Source organism: Eublepharis macularius, chromosome 5 (genome assembly GCF_028583425.1).
Source record: "Eublepharis macularius isolate TG4126 chromosome 5, MPM_Emac_v1.0, whole genome shotgun sequence".
Lineage (NCBI taxonomy): Eukaryota > Metazoa > Chordata > Lepidosauria > Squamata > Eublepharidae > Eublepharis > Eublepharis macularius.
The window spans coordinates 10,561,921-10,579,485 of record NC_072794.1 but is presented as its reverse complement, the minus strand read 5'-3'; the positions used below and the strand labels follow the sequence as shown (position 1 = coordinate 10,579,485).

At 46.2% G+C, this 17,565-nt stretch overlaps 1 protein-coding gene across 1 annotated transcript; it reads left to right on the top strand.

The window, feature by feature from the left end:
* The first annotated feature begins 1,328 nt into the window (after positions 1-1,328).
* KLF16 (KLF transcription factor 16) lies at positions 1,329-12,459 on the top strand. Its single transcript, XM_054981371.1, has 2 exons — positions 1,329-1,770; positions 7,518-12,459. Exons 1-2 carry the CDS (start codon positions 1,407-1,409, stop codon positions 7,814-7,816), a joined length of 663 nt encoding a protein of 220 aa, XP_054837346.1. The 5' UTR covers positions 1,329-1,406; the 3' UTR covers positions 7,817-12,459.
* Positions 12,460-17,565: the final 5,106 nt, after the last annotated feature.

Below are 17,565 nucleotides of genomic sequence, written 5' to 3'. Positions count from 1 at the left end.
CCAAGATTTGGTCAAATCCCATCTCTATTTAAGCCAGTGGCTGTTGAGCAGCAATGAATTACAGAATATGTTGCTGCAGGACAGCTGCTGACTTAGTTACAAGTGGGGTAAAAATGAAATTCTGGCTTTGCCTGTCCTAGGAATCAGTGCTCCCCACTCAACACAAGAACAAGAATTGGGGTGACAAGGAATTTCTGTGTGAAGCAGGCCCTGAGAGCAGATGGAGGGGATCTGCTGCCGCCTTCTGGAGGAAAGCATCAACTCCACAAATTCTCCACAGATGGGGAAGCTGGTATCTGATTTCTAGCCAGCATATGGAAGGAAGGGAGCTGGATTCGGAGACCACACTATTTTACTTTAGTATTTTAATCTGAGAAGGAACCCAGCTCTTTTTGGGTGCTGACTAACCAACAAAGCATAACGACTAACATGATGTGTATTTAGTAGTGCTGACCAGTTGACAGCGGGACACCTACAAGGAATCACAACACCCCCCCCAGCCCCAATTCTGCCTACTTCCTACAGGACTAACAGTGCAATCCTAAATAGAGTTGCTGCAGTCCGAGCCCATTGAAATCAATGGGCTTAGACTGGAGTAACTCTGTTTAGGATTGGACTCTAAGCTTTCGCAGCCTTGGGCAGGTAGCCCCAAAGAGGAGAGAAAGGCAGGGTCTCACCAATAAATGTTCCCTTAGCCCCCTGCCTCGGCTCCGTTTTTTAATCGACTCTCAGCGGCTCTCAGCTTTCTGCCCCGAATTATCAATTTTAGTTCTCCAGTTCAGAGATGGAGAACAATTATTCCGGATTCCCCCACGTCTTTACAGCCTGATACTCAACAGCAGGGGTTTACTCTGAAGTAAATGCTGCAGCCAGTGCAGGTGGAGCTCCATGGCGGGGCAAAGACATAGGTGAGTTCCCTGGAGAAAAAGGCAGCTTTGGGGAGTGGACTCTACGGCATTATACTCTGCCGGTCCCTCCCCTCTCTAAACTCTGCCCTTTTCAGGCTCTACCCCTCCAATCTCCAGAAATTTCCCAACCTGCAACTGGCAACCCTGTCCTCAGCCCGACTTGTGGCAGGCGCCACGTCCAGCGGAGCCGATGCCCTCCAGCGGCGCCTCTTGAGGCGCATGAACGGCCCCGACCCGTCGGCTCCGGGGCGAGGTAGAGCCGGGGGCGGCCAGGCGCTCCGCCCTTCTCCCGCCCCTCGTTTCTCGCGCTCCGACGTGCCAAGAGGTGGAGACTCGCCCGGGAGGAGGGTCATCGCCTCGGCTGCCCTCCGCCAGCCAACCTGACTGCAGGCCGGCCAGCTGGGCGGGGACCCGGGCGGGCTTCCCCCGGCGGCACGCCACGCTAGGGCGCGGCACGCCATCCCGCGTCCGACGGCTGGGCGCTGGCAGAGAGGCGGCATGTCGGGCTTGGACTACCTGGCGGCCGAGTGCCTGGTGTCCATCTCCAGCGGGGCCCTCGTCCACCCCGCCGCCCCCTCGGAAGACTGGACGGCGCGCCCCGGCTGCCGTTCGACGGCGCGCCAGCCCGTGCGCCCCGCCGCCGCCGCCGCGCCCTCCGACGGCCTCCGCCCTTCGCCCGGAGGGGGCCAGCTGGCCTGCGGCTTCAGCGCTTTCCCGGAGGGCCGAGCCCCCGACGGCGCCAGCCCGGCTGTGCCCGCCGCGGCCGCCCCCTCGCCCAAAAGGCACCGGTGCCCCTTCCCCGGCTGCGCCAAGATCTACGGGAAGTCGTCGCATCTGAAGGCGCATCTCCGAACGCACACGGGTAAGGCGCCCCTTGCGCGGCTGCCCCTCGTCTCGTCTACTCGCGAGGAGAGCGCGCCTCCCCTGTAGCGCCTGCGCTCCGCTTTCGATTTGGAGGGGGGGGGGCTCGTGGGAGCCGGACAGGGCCTCTCCCTCAAGGTGCCGCCGCCCCCGCCGAGAGCCTGACCCCACGTGGCTGCCTTGAAAGCGAAAGTGCTTCGGGGGAACCGGCTGGAAGGGGGGGGGGAGCCGTTCCCGTTTTTCAAAGGCGAGACGAATTCGAGGAAGCCTCCACGTTCCGAGACAGTCTACCCGCCGACGGGAGGGGCTGTTTTCTTCGCGCCCTCCACATTTTCTGCGCCGGCGTTGGGGGGCGGGCGGGCGGGGCGGGCGCTCCGTTTCCCACCCTTCCCCCGCCCTCCGCGCGCGTTCCCTTGGAGACCTGGCCGCCCAGTCCCGCCCACTCCCGGCTCGTTGCGCCAAGGACGGAGCGGCCCACGCGGGAGGGAGGTGTGGCCGCGCGGGGTGGCACGATTGGGCCACGTCGTGAGACTTGAGAAGAGCGGGGGAGGCCTGTGGGTTGTCAACCTCCGGGTTGGAGCCAGAGACCTTCCAGATTTGCCAGTGATCTCCAGATCACAGAGATCAGTTCCCCTGGAGAAAGCGGTTGCTTTGGAGAGTGTGGATCCCGTGGCCTTATATCCCACTGGGATCTCTTCCCAATTCTCACCCTTCACTTGCACCACCCCACATCTTCAAATGGTCCAACCCAGAGTTGACAACCCAACTGGACTGTGGCTTCCCATTTTTCCATCTCCTTATGCAAAATTAGGAAAAACAGATCTGTAAACTGGAGTGGGTAGGAGTGGCATCACCAGTGCTGTGGGTGTACATACCATCTATGGAATTCCATATTTGGATTTGCAGGGGTGATGCGTGACCGGCGGGGGTGGGGTGGGGGGCAGAAATGGGGCAGGGATCCCATGTCACCAGTCACACGTGATGAAGCCACCTTTGGAACTTTCTACGGTAAAAGGGATTATCCTCCAAGGAGTTGCAGGTGGCCGATGTGGCTGGTCCCTCTTCCTTTTCCTCTGCCCAACCACCCTGTGAAGTAGGCTAGGCAGAGATGAGGCCTGGCCCTAATCCAACACTAACCATTGCACCATACAGCCTTTCACAATAAATGTGTTTCAGGCGGCATACGATTCTGTGAGAGCCGGTCTGCAACCGGCAAACATGTAGTTGAATCTTATGCCCCTTGATTCGGAAAGACTGCTGTGTGTGATGGGCTGGACCCCCCAGCAGTGAAGCTAGGCAGCTCTTCTCTGAAGTAAGTTGTGGTGGAGGCAGTGCTCTTCAAGAAGCATGCACAGAATGGCCACTGGAGTTACGAGCTGTACCAAGCAACCATGGCTTTAAATATGAGCAATGCTTGAGCCAGGGGCAAATGGGCAATGTTCTTAAAAAGCCAGTGTGGTATAGGGCTTAGAGTGCTGAACTGGGATCTGGGTGACCCAAGGTTTGAGTCCCTGTTCTGCCACGGAAGCTGTCTGGGGTGACTTTTGGGCCAGTCACATACTGTCAGTCTAGCCTACTGCGCAGGGTTGTTGTGAGTATAAAATGGAGGAGAGGAGAATGATGTAATCCATCTTGGGTCCCTGTCAAGGAGAAAAGGCAGAGTATAAATAAAGTAAGTAAATAAACAAATCCTTGTATAAAACAAAACTGGCTTAAATGTCACTTGATTTCTGAGTGAGGAAGTTGGGAGGGGGGAGATCTTTACAATCTAATCATGTTTTCACCCTTTCTCTAAGGATCAGAATATGTGCTTCTGCCTTCCATATGGTATCCTCTGTGGTGGGCTGGGCTGGGAGAGAATGGCAGGCTCCAAGAAGTCACCCCAGGGAGTTATATGGCAGACTGGGGATTTGAACTCGGGACACCCAACACCTACACTGTAGGATTAATTTTCTCCCCTTTCTTCATCTGACGAAAAGGGAGTGGGAAGCAGCGTGAAAACCTCATTTGTACCCATCTGTCTAGGTGGGTGGGCAATGCACCTCGGTTGGCACCTGCAAGTTGCCAGTTCACATGGTGTTTGGTCATCTAGGAAAGCTGTGGTGTAGCGCTTGGATTTGGCTGCTGATAAGAGTACAGCCTGGGGGATTTGGTGGGTTTTTCAAACTCCCACAAAAATGGGCCAAGGGGATGATAACGGAGCAAGCAGGGCTAGGTGCTGGCCTGGCAGTGAGCCTTCTGTTGAGTCATATGAAATGTCTTTACTGTTTGGCATGTGCCAAGGGGTGGCCCGTGCCCTTAATCTCTTTGTAGGCGGAGGGTTGGGTTGGCAGCTGCCAGCCTTGTACAGACAGAGGCTGAAAAGCTTCTTTTGAGGGGGAGGTTGTTTACCCAGATGCTACCTAGTTTAAGCTCCGTGTTCCTCAAAACTTCTGGGGAGGAGGTAGGGGGGCTTACAGCATGACCTTCTGTTTCTCCGCATTTATAGGCAACCATCTGTTCCCCGGGCAAGCTTGCACAGACCGTTTGTACACTATCATGCATTCATATGTGCAAGGTCTAGATGATAATCTGACCCTGGCAGGATATCTCTGCAGGTGGGGGAGGTCTAAGGGTGCCTGTCATCACTCAGGCAGGGATGTGGCACAGGCATCAAAGAACATTCAGCGCGGTGAGAGTTACGAAAGCTGTGCTGAATTTCAGTGTGGGGCAATTTAGCGAGTTTGCAAGGCTTGATTACCGGCATGCAGTGAGGCTTAGCAAGGGCAGCAAGCCAGGTGGAGAAGAAAGAATGAATTCTTGCAGGCCTTGTGCTTACATGGAAAAGTGCATTGACCCACCGATTGCTGGAGGAAATCAGGCATGTGTCTCCTGGCAGTGGCAGGACAGGTGGGAGCAGTCTATCTGAGCAGCAAGAACTTGGGATTTCTCAAAAGGATCAGTTTTGGTCACACACTCTGGTGAGACCAAAGGAGCTAGCGCTCTCTCTCTCTCTCTGGGGTAAATCACTATCTATTGTAATGAAAGACAAGGTGTGAGGTTGGGGGAGGGGAAGAGAAAGGGCAGGTGGTGACAGTATATGAGCGAGAAAGAAGAGTTGGACAACATAGGAAATGTTGGTGTCAGGGAAGTCTGAATTTTAAATCTGATGTGAGTGCTTGTGGGGGGGGGGGATGTCTTACTCCTACTAACCCCATGTATTAAAAATACGCTAGAATCCAGAGAGTTGAACAGTATATTTAAGGACCAGGCAGAAGGTCCTTTGCACGGTGTCTAATTAACTTGTGGAACTCTTTGCTACTGAACGCAGTGATATCTGGTGAGACAAGATGGTTTTTCAAAGGGGACTGGACAGATTCAGGGAGGAGGAGGAGGAGGGGGTCTGTTGTTGGCGTAGAGCCTCCATGCTCAGAGGCAGTATGCTTTTGAACGCCAGCAGCTCTGAGGCCATCCCAGGGGGAGATTTTGGCCTCCGTGGCTCTATTGCTAGGATTTCTGGAGCATCACAGAAGTTGCAGAGGACAGGGGTGGGTTCCTGAAACGACAAAGTACATAATTCTGGAAAATCCCTAGAAAGCTGCACAAAACAGTCAAATCCTGAGGTCAAACCAAGGATGACATAGCTAGACTCTGTAGGACTGACTTCACATGGTGACTGAGAAAGCAACAAGATTTTCAGGGTATAAGCTTTCGAGAGTCAAAGCTCCGTTCTTCAGATATCTGAAGAAAGATTTCTCTCTCAAACGCTTATTTCCTGAAAACCTTGTTGGTCTCTAAGGTGCCATTGGATCAAGTCCTGCTGTTCTACTGCAGACCAACCTGAAACTATCACATGGTAACTGGAACCATTGACTTGCAGTCTTTCCGCACACGTTGGATAATGCTGGTGGCGAGGGAGTGGTTTGGATTGAGGCTGAAGCGCTGGGAGACGTCGCAGTTTCTCTGATAAAAAACGCTCTGCCTCAGTGGCTTTTCGCTCCCAAGGTAGGTAGAAAGTGCCCTCAAGTCAGAGTTGACTTATGGCAATCCCTGGTGGGGTTTTCATGGCAAGAGACTAATGGAGGTGGTTTGCCATTGCCTGCCTCTGCTACCCTAGTCTTTGTTGGAGATTTCCAATTACTAACCTGCTTCTGAGATCTGATGAGATCGGGCTTGCATGGACTTATCCAGGTCAGGGTTTAGCTCCCATACCCCATCTAAATTTGCACTTCATTAAGCATGTATTTTAAAAAATATATCCAGCAGTAATTCTGATTTCTGGCATATTGTTTTCTCTGCTGTGCCAGGGTTTCTCTGTTTAGCTGCCTGTTTGTGGTCCCCCCCCGCCCCACTCCTTGTGTGTGTGTGTGTGTGTGTGTGTGTGTGTGTGTGTGTGTGTGTGTGTGTGTGTGTGTGTGTGTGTGTGTGTGTGTGTGTGTGTGTGTATCCTTTTGTGTTCTGCATGTTTTCCTCTTAGGAGACAAAGGCCAGGCTCTTCCAGTGTGCCCCCCTCACTTTCTTCTCGCTCTCCAGATGGCACTGACTCACCCTGGCAAGATGAGTTGCCTGGAACCTCCCTCGGCGTCTCTGAGGCTCTCGGCTTCTGTCGTTTCTGGGCAGGGAGGCCTGGCGTAGCCGTTGGAGGGATGGTGGGGGATGCGAGTGCTTTGGGATTAGACATGCCTGCTGGAAACTGTATTCCCTTCCCATCATTTGGTAGAAGAGGTAACCAGGACGTTTCCCAGTATGGCAGGAGAAGTGCGTGATGGCGTGCATGCAAGCTCATGCAGATTCAGCAGGGTGTACTAGATAGGGCTGTATTACTAATGGAATTAGTAACACTTGAGTATCTCGTTTTTTTAAAAAAATCCTGCCTTTTGTTCCAGGATCTCAGAGCAATATCCCTGGTTCTCGCCTCCCATTTTATCATCCCAACAACCCTGCAAGTTAGGTTAGGCTGAGAGAGAATGGCCAGCCTGAGGTCACCCTTGTGAATTTCCCACCGGAGTAGGGATTCCATTCCAGTCTGGGGCTTTAACTACTGCACTGTCCTAGTTATTAGTAGGCAATCGACTTTGTGATAGTTACACTGACTGCAGAAGGTGGGAAAATATCTGCAAATATCAGATGGTAGGGGGCTGAGGCTGAGAGAGCGGGCTGCTTGCCAGGTGGCATTTAGCAAGAGGCCAGATGGGAACCTGATTGTGAACTGTCTCTCGGCTGCTTAACAACCAGTATTGGGGGCTTCTTTGATGTTGTACCCTTAAAGCGTTGTTTCTGGAGTGTGAGTAACACCCCCGCCCCCAAAAAGCTCACTCATAGTTTGTGTGTTTCTTTTGGTCTCTCTTTAAGTCTAGCGTGTGTAGGGGTGGTACAAGCCCAGACCAGTGACTCACACAGAGATGCAACAGTGAGCTTCTTTTGAGGGATGAGTCTCTCTGTTTTGGGAGTGATTAAGATCATTTAATTGTACTCCTTGCTCTCCCAACTCACAGTGGACCCAAAGGAGGAGGACAGGTTAGGGCATGCAGAGATACAGTAGGCGGCTTCCTTTTTGGGTGGACACTTTGGGGTTTAGTAATTTAATTTAATTGACTTTTCCTAGCACGGTTTTGGGACTTGCTGGAACCCAAGAGCCTGGCATCTAATGCTTTAATCCTACCATGTCCTTCCCACTTGGTTGTTTGTCCCCTAGCATTTGAAGATAGATTGCCTCTGTTTGTGAAGGTTCTCCCTGTATAAACTGTGACCCTTGTCTCCCCTTTGCAGGTGAGAGGCCTTTCCCTTGCAGCTGGTCTGGCTGCCAGAAGAGGTTCGCCCGCTCTGATGAGCTGGCCCGTCACTTACGCACCCACACCGGGGAGAAGCGCTTCACCTGCCCGCTCTGTGACAAGCGTTTCATGCGCAGCGACCACCTGACCAAGCACGCCCGGCGCCATCCTGCCTTCCGCCCAGGCATGGTCCAACGGTCCAACTGCCACAGTGCATCCCCCAGTGACTCGGCTGCCAGCAGCCTGGCCGGGAGCCCTGCCCCTGACAGCCCCACCTCTGACAGCCCCGCCCCTTAAAAAGTCTGTGGCAAAAGTCCTGTTATGGCTGGTGCTTGCTGCACTTCTTTGGAAGATGTCCTTCTGACCCATGGAAGACACCCGGGAGACATTCTGCCACAGGAAAGCCTGGCGCTCCAGCACTTCTCCCCCATCCCCACTGGAGCTCTCCACCAGTCTGAAGCTCTGCATGACTCCTAGATGCCCCATGGGGCCAGCTGCCAAACCCAGCACAATCTCCCAAGTCCTCCCAAGCGACTAGGATAACCAAAATTGAATATTTCTGGTTTTGCTCCCTTTGGATCTAGCCACCCTGACTTGCCTGCATTTCCTGGCATGACAGACAGGCCCCCCCCCCCCCCGCCTCTGTGACTGGCATCCTGGGAAGACTGCCTGAGCATGAAGACTTTTAACCTGCTATTTGCTGCCGCATGCAACATTCCAAGCAGAACATTCCACCCTTATACTCAGGAACAGAAGAATGTGGAGCCCAAGACCTGTCTGACCCAGTGTTCTGCTTCCAACAGTGGCCAGTCCCAAACTGGTGTCTGCTAGAGAGTGCTGTTCCTTATTTTTGTCCCCAGCACCAGAGATATTCTGCCACTGAACAAGGAGGCTCCATTCGTTGCTGTCATGGCTGACAGCAACTGACGGATTCCTCTACCCTTCCTGAATGTGTTAAATCCTTCTAAACATAACCGCCTGCACTGCTACATCCTTTTGCCATGAATTCCATGGAGTGCTTAGACATTGGATGAAGAAGGAATTTCAGATGTGACTGCTCTCCCAGGGCCCATTACTGTCTGGGTTAATCAAACTTGACGACACCGATTCTTTCTCTCTAACCTCCAGAATAGTTCCCCCATGGCTTAAATGGTGCCCCCCCCCTTTGATCTCGATTTAAAGATCTCAATATAATTCCCTCCCAAGGGGGAAGGCTTCTCTATAGGTGTGGTTGATTTCTGACCTTGATGCCTATAACTCAATGGTACCTCTCCTAAGTTAATAGATATCACTTGTAAATAGTTTTTGCCCCTGGCTCGAGGGCTATCTTGTAAAGGAGGTGAGGGGTGTTTTTATGGGTGTGGTGGCTGTTGCTTTGATTTTTTTAAGTGTGTTCATTATTTTTATTAAAGGGTAAAACAAAAATGACAGAAGGGGAGGCAGTTAGGACTTGAATGGCCTGGTTCACAAACATCACAAAGGGACTGGCGCTGGAGGAAGGCAGCTTCCTTGCCTCCTTCCGCGGCCTGCCTTGACCCCTGAAATTGTGCTCCTTCAGGCCGGTGGAGGTGAAGGAACAGCAGAGGGTGCGTGGAAGTCTGCAGTGGAAGGGAGGAATTTGCAAAAATCACACACCCCTCTTCCACAGATGGGAAAGCCATTTCATAACTGCCACATAGGATCCTGTTGCTGAGTCCTCCCCTCGGAATATGGGTGGAATGGGTGTAGCCAGGCTCCAGCCGGTCGGAACAGATTTACTAGTGTGAGTTGAAATGTATCAAAGCACTTTTAATGGGGGACCGTGCCCCTGGCAATCTACTGCACATCAGGGATTCCTTTCTTTTATTTTTAAGAAATTGATTTTGATGCTTTGGGGTGATGGAAGAGACCCAAAGGCACACCTGATCTCCAGAAAGCTGTTGTTTGGAAAGTAGGGCTCTGTTTGTGTGCGCACGACATCATTGGGCTCTACCACTGTCTGCTTTTAGAAATTTTGAGTCTGTTGGGTCCAGGACGAGGTCCATCCCACAGGCACTTCCTCATAAGCGGGGCTGATGGTGTCTCTCTGTGTACAGAGGACCATTCACAAACAATTTCATGACTGCTGGAACTTTTTAATGAAAATGATGAATGGGGTTGGGAGAGTTACTGCTGGCCAGATTGCTTGCTCTGTGCACGAGTGTTCAGATTAACAAAATGCTCAAGAAAAGTTGCAGCTTTGAGTTTCGGGTGGCCAAAATGCCCTTGAGCCAGTTTAATCAGATGAATCTGGGCTGGGACAGCCTTAAGGGAACCTGATAAACTTTGGGCCTTCAAACCTAGCAACTTCCTGAAATGGCAGCTGACACCCCACCCCCCCAGGTTTAGTGTGCTGTGTGATCCCTTTGGGGATGGCACGCTGGTATGGATTTGAACTTCAGACCCAGGGATTCTAAAATGCAGGATATGATTTTGGGAGTGCGAGTCACTCTCAAAAGTGTACTGCCTGACCCAGAGGTATAAACTATCTTGACAGTTTGAAGCCAGGAAAAAAAAATTGGGAGGAAAAAAATGGGAATTTCGGGGGAAATTGAAAAAAAAAATCAGACCTTGGCAAACCTGAACTTTTGTTTTCACTGCTTTAGAACCATAAAATACATTTTTCATAATTTTAGCGGCTTCTGCAGAGTTATCTCCATCCCAAATGCAACACAGCAGTGGGATTCCATGGGGCCCACAGTGACTGGCATTGTGTCTGTGCTTTTGTGCAGTGGAAGATCCACCGTGAGTGGCTTGGGAACAGGTGCCTGTGGATTTGTGGCCACCATTCCTGCCTGCTCCTATGGAAGGGGTGAATTTTCATGCCCTGGTCTAGAAGCAGCCTTTGTTAGCCTCTAAAACTGCACTGTTTGGCCTATTGATAACTATTTAAACTGTGTGTTTGAATAAAACGGCAAATTTATCTCTCTGTGTGTAAAGTGCCATCAAGTTGCAGCTGACTTATGGCAACCCTATAGAGCCACTTTGGTGTACTAGTTAAAAGAGCGGCAGGAGTCTAATCTGGACAACTGGGTTTGATTCCTCACTCCTCTGCTTGAAACCAGCTTGGGTGACTTTGGGTCAGTCACAGCTCTCTCAGCTCCATCCACCTCACAGGGTGATTGTCATGAGGATAATAACATACTTTGTAAACCACTAAGTGGGCATTAAGTTGTCCTGAAGGGTGGTATATAAATTGAATGTTGTTGTTATCATAAGGCAAGAGATGAACAGAGGTGGTTTGCTATTGCCTGCCTCTACGTAGCAACCCTAGACTTCCTTCATAGTCTCCAATCCAAGTACTAACCAGGGCTCACCCTGATTGGTTTCTGAAACCTGATACTGGGTTTGCTTAGGCTGCAAACAACCATCCCCGATACTACCTAAGAATAAATATCTTCTTGTCCGCCATCTGGGAAAAAAAAGGGGGTGAAAATAGAAACTCCATTTTGTTGCCGCTAGAAACAGTCTGTATACAGTCCCAGTATTTGTAGCCTGGCAGCTGATATGGATATCTAATAGAACAGCACTTAATACATTGACCCCTTCAAGTAATATGGTCCACTGTACATCTTTTGAATTGTGGGCAAAATTAATCCCTTGTAAAAATATCCAGAAATGCAGCATATGCAGAATTATCATTATCCCATGCTGTAGATTGACATATTTAAAAATCTTCATGCTATACTGAAAATATTTTTAGTAAAACCACATCTCAAGTATTTATTTTCTTCAAACAGCTAAAATAATTAATTTGAGGGTTTTTTTTAATGTTCCCCACATTTCCAGTTTCTCCGTGGGAATTCTTTTTAAAAAGCTGACGATAGAAGAAAGGTAGTTTCCCAACCCCACCCCCCTAGCCATTACATCTCTAGGTTGCTTGCCCAAACGGAGTGGGTTGGGATCCCCGATGTCTTGGAGAGGAACAGAACTGAATATAGCACCAGCAGTTCTGGACCTGGCATAAAGTGTCACACGCCCTTGTGGAACCACGTGGGAGCAGTAATTTTCCCCACACGCTTTCACTGTAGGAGAATTTATTTTCTAAAAAAAAAACATTGTCCCTTTATTGAGCTATTGATACCAAAAAGCAAATATTTTAAAGAGGAACATAGATTTTTATTTACAAAAAAAATTGTTGACTTTGGTTTGCAAGAGGTATTTTTGAAATGAAAGATCAAATTGCATTCGCAGGCCTTAGGAAATGGATGCGAGTGCAAAAGTTTTATTTTTTATTAACGATGTTTTGTGGTAGACATTCAGCTTTCCCCCTGTACTAGCCTAATTCGTAGTGCAAAATGAGAGGTGCTGGAGCTCTTACGCATTTCCATGTGCAAGGTGCATTCCATGTGCCTGGAATAGCTTGCATATAATCCAGTTGTTGGTGCGTATCTTTCTCATAGAAGGGAACAAGGTGGCTTTGTGAGGCACTAGCTTCAGAGGTACCTTAAATGGGACATACCAGTGCTTAATATGTAATTAAGCCAAATTTTACTTTGAAACAGCCATAATTTTATTTTGAGAAGCTATGACCTCCCAAAGTACCTGCTTTAATCACTTAAGTTACAAAGCTCTGGTAATTCCCTAGGAACAAGTGAATTTATTTGTTCCTATTTATATTTGCTTGGTAACAGAGCTCAAGAACTATTTTTTTGGTCTATATATCTGGATTTGTGTGTTGTTGGGTGCTGTGCAGATTCCCAAGTGGGTATTTTTCCAAGTCTGTATATTTTCTATATAAGCACTGAAAGTCATGTGTGTTTTCTCTCGAGTGAAGTTTTTAATTAAAACAAAAAGCTGTGTTTTAATTTGTTCCTGTGTGTTATTTCTGGAGAGTTATCCCATCCCCACACAGTTTCCTCAGGAGTAACACCCATTGAACACACTGGGATTGATAAATAAGTTTGTAATCTGGTACATGCTTGCTAAGGGGTGTGGATTGCATTAATGGCACCTCTGCTCCAAGCCAGCTGTGTGTTGGCCTGCGACACTCTTGTCATAAAGGGAGTGGGGGAGCGGGGGGGGGGCTCATTCTGCACATGTTCAGTGGTTTTCAGCCAGAAGCAGGAGCAGTTTTGAAGGCCCAAACTTACACTTCCATTGCTTATACCCCCCCTTCCCTAAGGTTATTTACTTGGAATTTACCATCTTCTTTTCTCTAACCAGTTTCCTGTGCTTCTTAAGCACCATTAGCATCAGTGGAAGCACACTTCTACCCTTGCAAGCTAACACAGATCTTGGAGGGGTATAGTTTTTAAAGATAAACGAGCCTTTCAATGAGAAAAGTTGGCAGCTTCACCGGTTATTGTCAACAGACTTTTCCAGTCACATTAGGAGAAGCCCTGATGGATCTAGCTCCAGAGGAGTTAGCCGTGTTAGTCTGTACTTGCAAAATAGTAGAGTCCAGTAGCACCTTTAAGACTAACCAACTTATTAGTAGCATAAACTTTCGAGAACCACAGCTCTCTTCGTCAGATGCAACTTTATTGTAGCATAAGCTTTCGAGAACCACAGCTCTCTTCGTCATGCAATTTTATTGTAGCATAAGCTTTCGAGAACCACAGCTCTTTGTCAGATGCAACTTTATTGTAGGATAAGTTTTCGAGAACCACAGCTCTCTTCGTCATGCAATTTTATTGTAGCATAAGCTTTCTTTTTTTTTTTTTTGAAAAATTTTTTATTGGGTTAGAACATTTTTATTTTTACATCACAATCAATTTTCCCCTAATTTTTCGTTTCTAACCCCCTCCCTTTCCCCCCCTTTTGTTGACTTCCAACAGCTTTCCCACCCTCTGTCCCTTTTCCCTTACTTCTATTAAATTCCTCTGTCTAATACAGATATACATTCTCCATTATATTAAGCAGTGCATCATTAACTCCTTTAATTATTATACACCCAAACTATACGTCTTTAGATAAACAATTTATCCCATTTTCCAGTTTTGCATAATTCTATATAAACCTATATATCATAAACCATAAAAATTTCCCACATTTAAATCAAACAATTTGATTTGTTCTCTATATATTACTCATTTCAACTTTTTATGGTAATTCTATATAACTCCTCAGATACTCAATCAATTTAACTCTTCTATACATTCAGTTTGGTGCATATAAATCTTGTCAAAGAAAGAAAATATTGTTAGTTAGTCAATCCTCATGTTTAAACCTTATCATTAATTATTCTCTATCAGTTGACCTATACATATCTATATATATCTCAATCAATTAATCTAACTGCTTATAAATTCACATTTCTCTTCCTCCCCCGGTAAAGTCACCCCTCTCTTTTATACTTTTATTATATTTCAGTAGTTCTCAAACTGCCACAGTTTTCCTCCCACCTCCCATTTCTTCTCCAGGTATTGTTTCAGCTTCTCCCAGTCTGTGTTGAACTGCCCTGAGTCCAGATCTCTCAGTTTTCTTGTCATCTTGTCCATTTCAGCCATATACAGCAATTTGTAGATCCAATCTTCAATAGTTGGTACTTCTTGTACTTTCCATTTCTGCGCATACAAAAGTCTAGCTGCTGCAGTCATATAAAAAATCAACGTCCTATGATGGGCTGGAATTCCCTCCATTCCCAAGTTTAGCAGCAGGAGTTCTGGGTTCTTATTTATTTGAAACTGTAAAATTTCACTCATTTCTCTTATTATTTCCCCCCAGAACTGCCTAGCTACCTCACACGACCACCACATATGATAGAGGGAGCCCTCATGTTTCTTACATTTCCAGCATTTATTAGAAGTATTCAAATTCCCTAGCGCAATCTTCTTTGGTGTCATGTACCAACGATAGATCATTTTGAAAATGTTCTCTTTAATATTAATACATGTCGTTGTCTTCATTGTATTTTTCCACAAGTATTCCCATGCCTCCATTGTTATTTCTTTATTGAAATTTATAGCCCATTTCACCATCTGTGTTTTAACTATCTCATCCTCAGTATACCATTTCAACAATACTTGGTATACCTTGGATATTCTTTTCTTGTCTTCTTTAAGAAGGGTCTGCTCTAGTTCCGAGTTCTCTGTTCGTATGCCCCCTTTTGCAAAGTCTGAGTTGTATAAGTCTCTAATCTGTCTATACTGAAACCAATCATAGTTAGGTGATAGTTCCTCTTGCGTCTTTATTCTAAGTTTAGATACTTCAATCTTAGTTATTTCTTTATACGTTAAACATTGTTGTTCATTATCCACAGCTCTCGGATCTATCACCTCATATGGAACCACCCACAAGGGGGTTCCTTCTTGTAAGTAAGTTCTATACTTCTTCCAGATTGTAAATAGACTTCTCCTTACAAAATGATGCAGGAACATCGAGTTGACCTTTACTTTGTCATGCCATAGGTATGCGTGCCATCCAAAAATTTTTTTATATCCCTCTAGGGCTAATAGTTTCTTATTCTTTAATGTCATCCACTCTTTTAGCCAAACTAGGCAGATTGCATCATGGTAAAGTCTCAGATTGGGCAGTTGCATTCCGCCTCTCTCCTTTGCATCTTGTAAAACTTTTACTTTCACTCTAGGCTTCTTGCCTGCCCAAACAAAATCTGATATTTTCCTCTGCCATTTTTCAAATTGTTTAGAGTCTCTGATGATTGGTATTGTCTGTAACAAAAACATTACTCTTGGTAACACATTCATCTTAACTGCTGCAATCCTGCCCAACCATGACAGGTTCAATCTATTCCATTTGATCAAGTCTCTCTCTATCTGAGTCCATAATTTTTCATAATTATTCTTGAACAAATCTATATTTTTTGCAGTCAGCTCAACTCCCAAGTATTTCACCTTACTAGTTACTTCACAATCCGTTGTTTCCATTAACAATTGTTGTTTCTGCTTAGTCATGTTTTTGCATAATATCTTTGACTTCTTTTTGTTAATGAAGAAACCTGCCAAATCTCCAAACTCCTTGATCTTGCCTATCACTTTTGGCATGTTCTCCAGTGGGTCTTCTACAATTAACATTATGTCGTCTGCAAATGCTCTGACCTTATATGAGTAGTCCTTTATTTTTATTCCTCGTATTTCCTCATCTTGTCGAATTTGTATCATCAGAATCTCCAATACTAAAATGAACAACAATGGAGATAACGGGCAACCTTGTCTTGTTCCTTTACTAATCGTCAATTTTTTGGTCAATTCATCATTCACTACAATTGCTGCAGTCTGGTCTCTATAGATTTCCTTGATTGCTCTGACGAATCTTTCTCCCATTTGTAGCTTTTCCATAGTGGCAAACATAAAATCCCAGTTTAAATTGTCAAACGCTTTTTCAGCATCTACAAAGAAGAAACCAACCTCTTTGTCACAACGCTTGTCGTAGTATTCAATAGCATTGATCACTGTCCTTAAGTTATCTCTTATTTGTCTATCTGGCAAAAAGCCTGCTTGTTCCTCCTCTATGACTTCCGAGAGCCACCCCTTCAATCTCTCCGCCAATATCTTCGCAAAAATTTTATAGTCATTATTGAGTAGTGATATAGGCCTATAATTTTTCACGCTAGTCAGATCTTGGCCCTCTTTTGGGATCAATGATATATTCGCTTCGCTCCAAGTGTCTGGAATTCTTTGATCCCTAAAAACTCCGTTCATCACCTCTTTTAGGAATGGTGCCAGTTCATTGGCCATTGTCTTATAAAATTTAGCCGTAAGTCCATCTGGCCCTGGCGCCTTTCCTAGATTTGCGGATTGTATTGCCATATTTATTTCCTCATCAGTTACTTCACTGTTCAACTTATTTCTCCAAGCTTCCGAGATCTCTGGAAGTTTGGTTTTCTCCAAATATGATGCTATTGATTCTTTGTTTACTTCTTTTTTATTATACAGCTTAGCGTAAAATTTATAAAAGGCTCTACTAATGGTAGTCTGCTCCAAATACGTTTTGTTTTCTTCACAAATTTTATTTATTATTTTCTTTTCCCTTTTCTTCTTTAATTGCCATGCCAAATATTTCCCAGGTTTATTAGCACCCTCAAAAGCTTTTTGATTCAGTCTTTTAAGGTTCCACTCCAATTCTTTGTTACTCATTGCTGTTAACTGTTCTTGAAGAATTTTGATTTCCTGATGTATTTTCTTTTTCCCTGGTCTCTTTTTTAACTGTACTTCTTTGGCCTTTATTTTCTCCTCAATCTCTTGTCTTTTCTCCTCTTTCTTTTTCCTTGCTCTACCATTTAAGTCCATTAGTATGCCCCTTACAACCGCCTTATACGCGTCCCAAACTTTACTGGTTGGTACTTCTTTATTCACGTTGTATTGTATAAAATACTTAGTCTCTCTTCTCAGTGTTTCCATATTCTCACTTTCCTGTAACAGGTCCTCATTTATTCTCCAGGCTTTCCTTTTTCTCCTTTTTCCAAATTTCCACATAATTGGGTTGTGATCTGAGCCTACCATCGGCATTATTTCTACCTCCTTAGTCCATAGCGCTAAGTCCTTTGAGGCCCAGATCATATCAATTCTTGATAATGTAAGATGCCTTGCAGAATAAAAAGTAAACTGTTTGGTTTTAGGATATTCTCTCCTCCATACGTCTTCGAGAGTCTCTTGTTGAATCAACTCAAAAAAAAGCTTTGGCAATAGTCCTCTTTTCTTTTGTGCTTTTGTAGTCTTTTTGTCTAATTCCAAATCTGTCACTCCATTGAAATCTCCAGCAAGAATTATCTGGTCATATACAAGATCGTCTAGGTGCTTCCTTAAGTCCTCAAAGAAGCTTTCCTTTGCACCGTTAGGTGCATAAAGTCCGACTACCAACACTCTCTTTAAGTTCCAATTACATTCCACTGCTACAAATCTAGCTTCCACATCTCTCATAACAAATTTTGGCTGCAGCTCCTCTTTTATATACAACACCACTCCTCTTTTTTTCTTGTTGGAAGCCGCTACAAATTCTTTGCCCAATTTTCCAGATTTTAAATATTTTACATCCTGTTTTCTAATGTGGGTCTCCTGCAAACAAACAATATCACATTTTTGTTTTAGTAGCCAATGAAAAATATTTTTTCTCTTATTCGGTGAGTT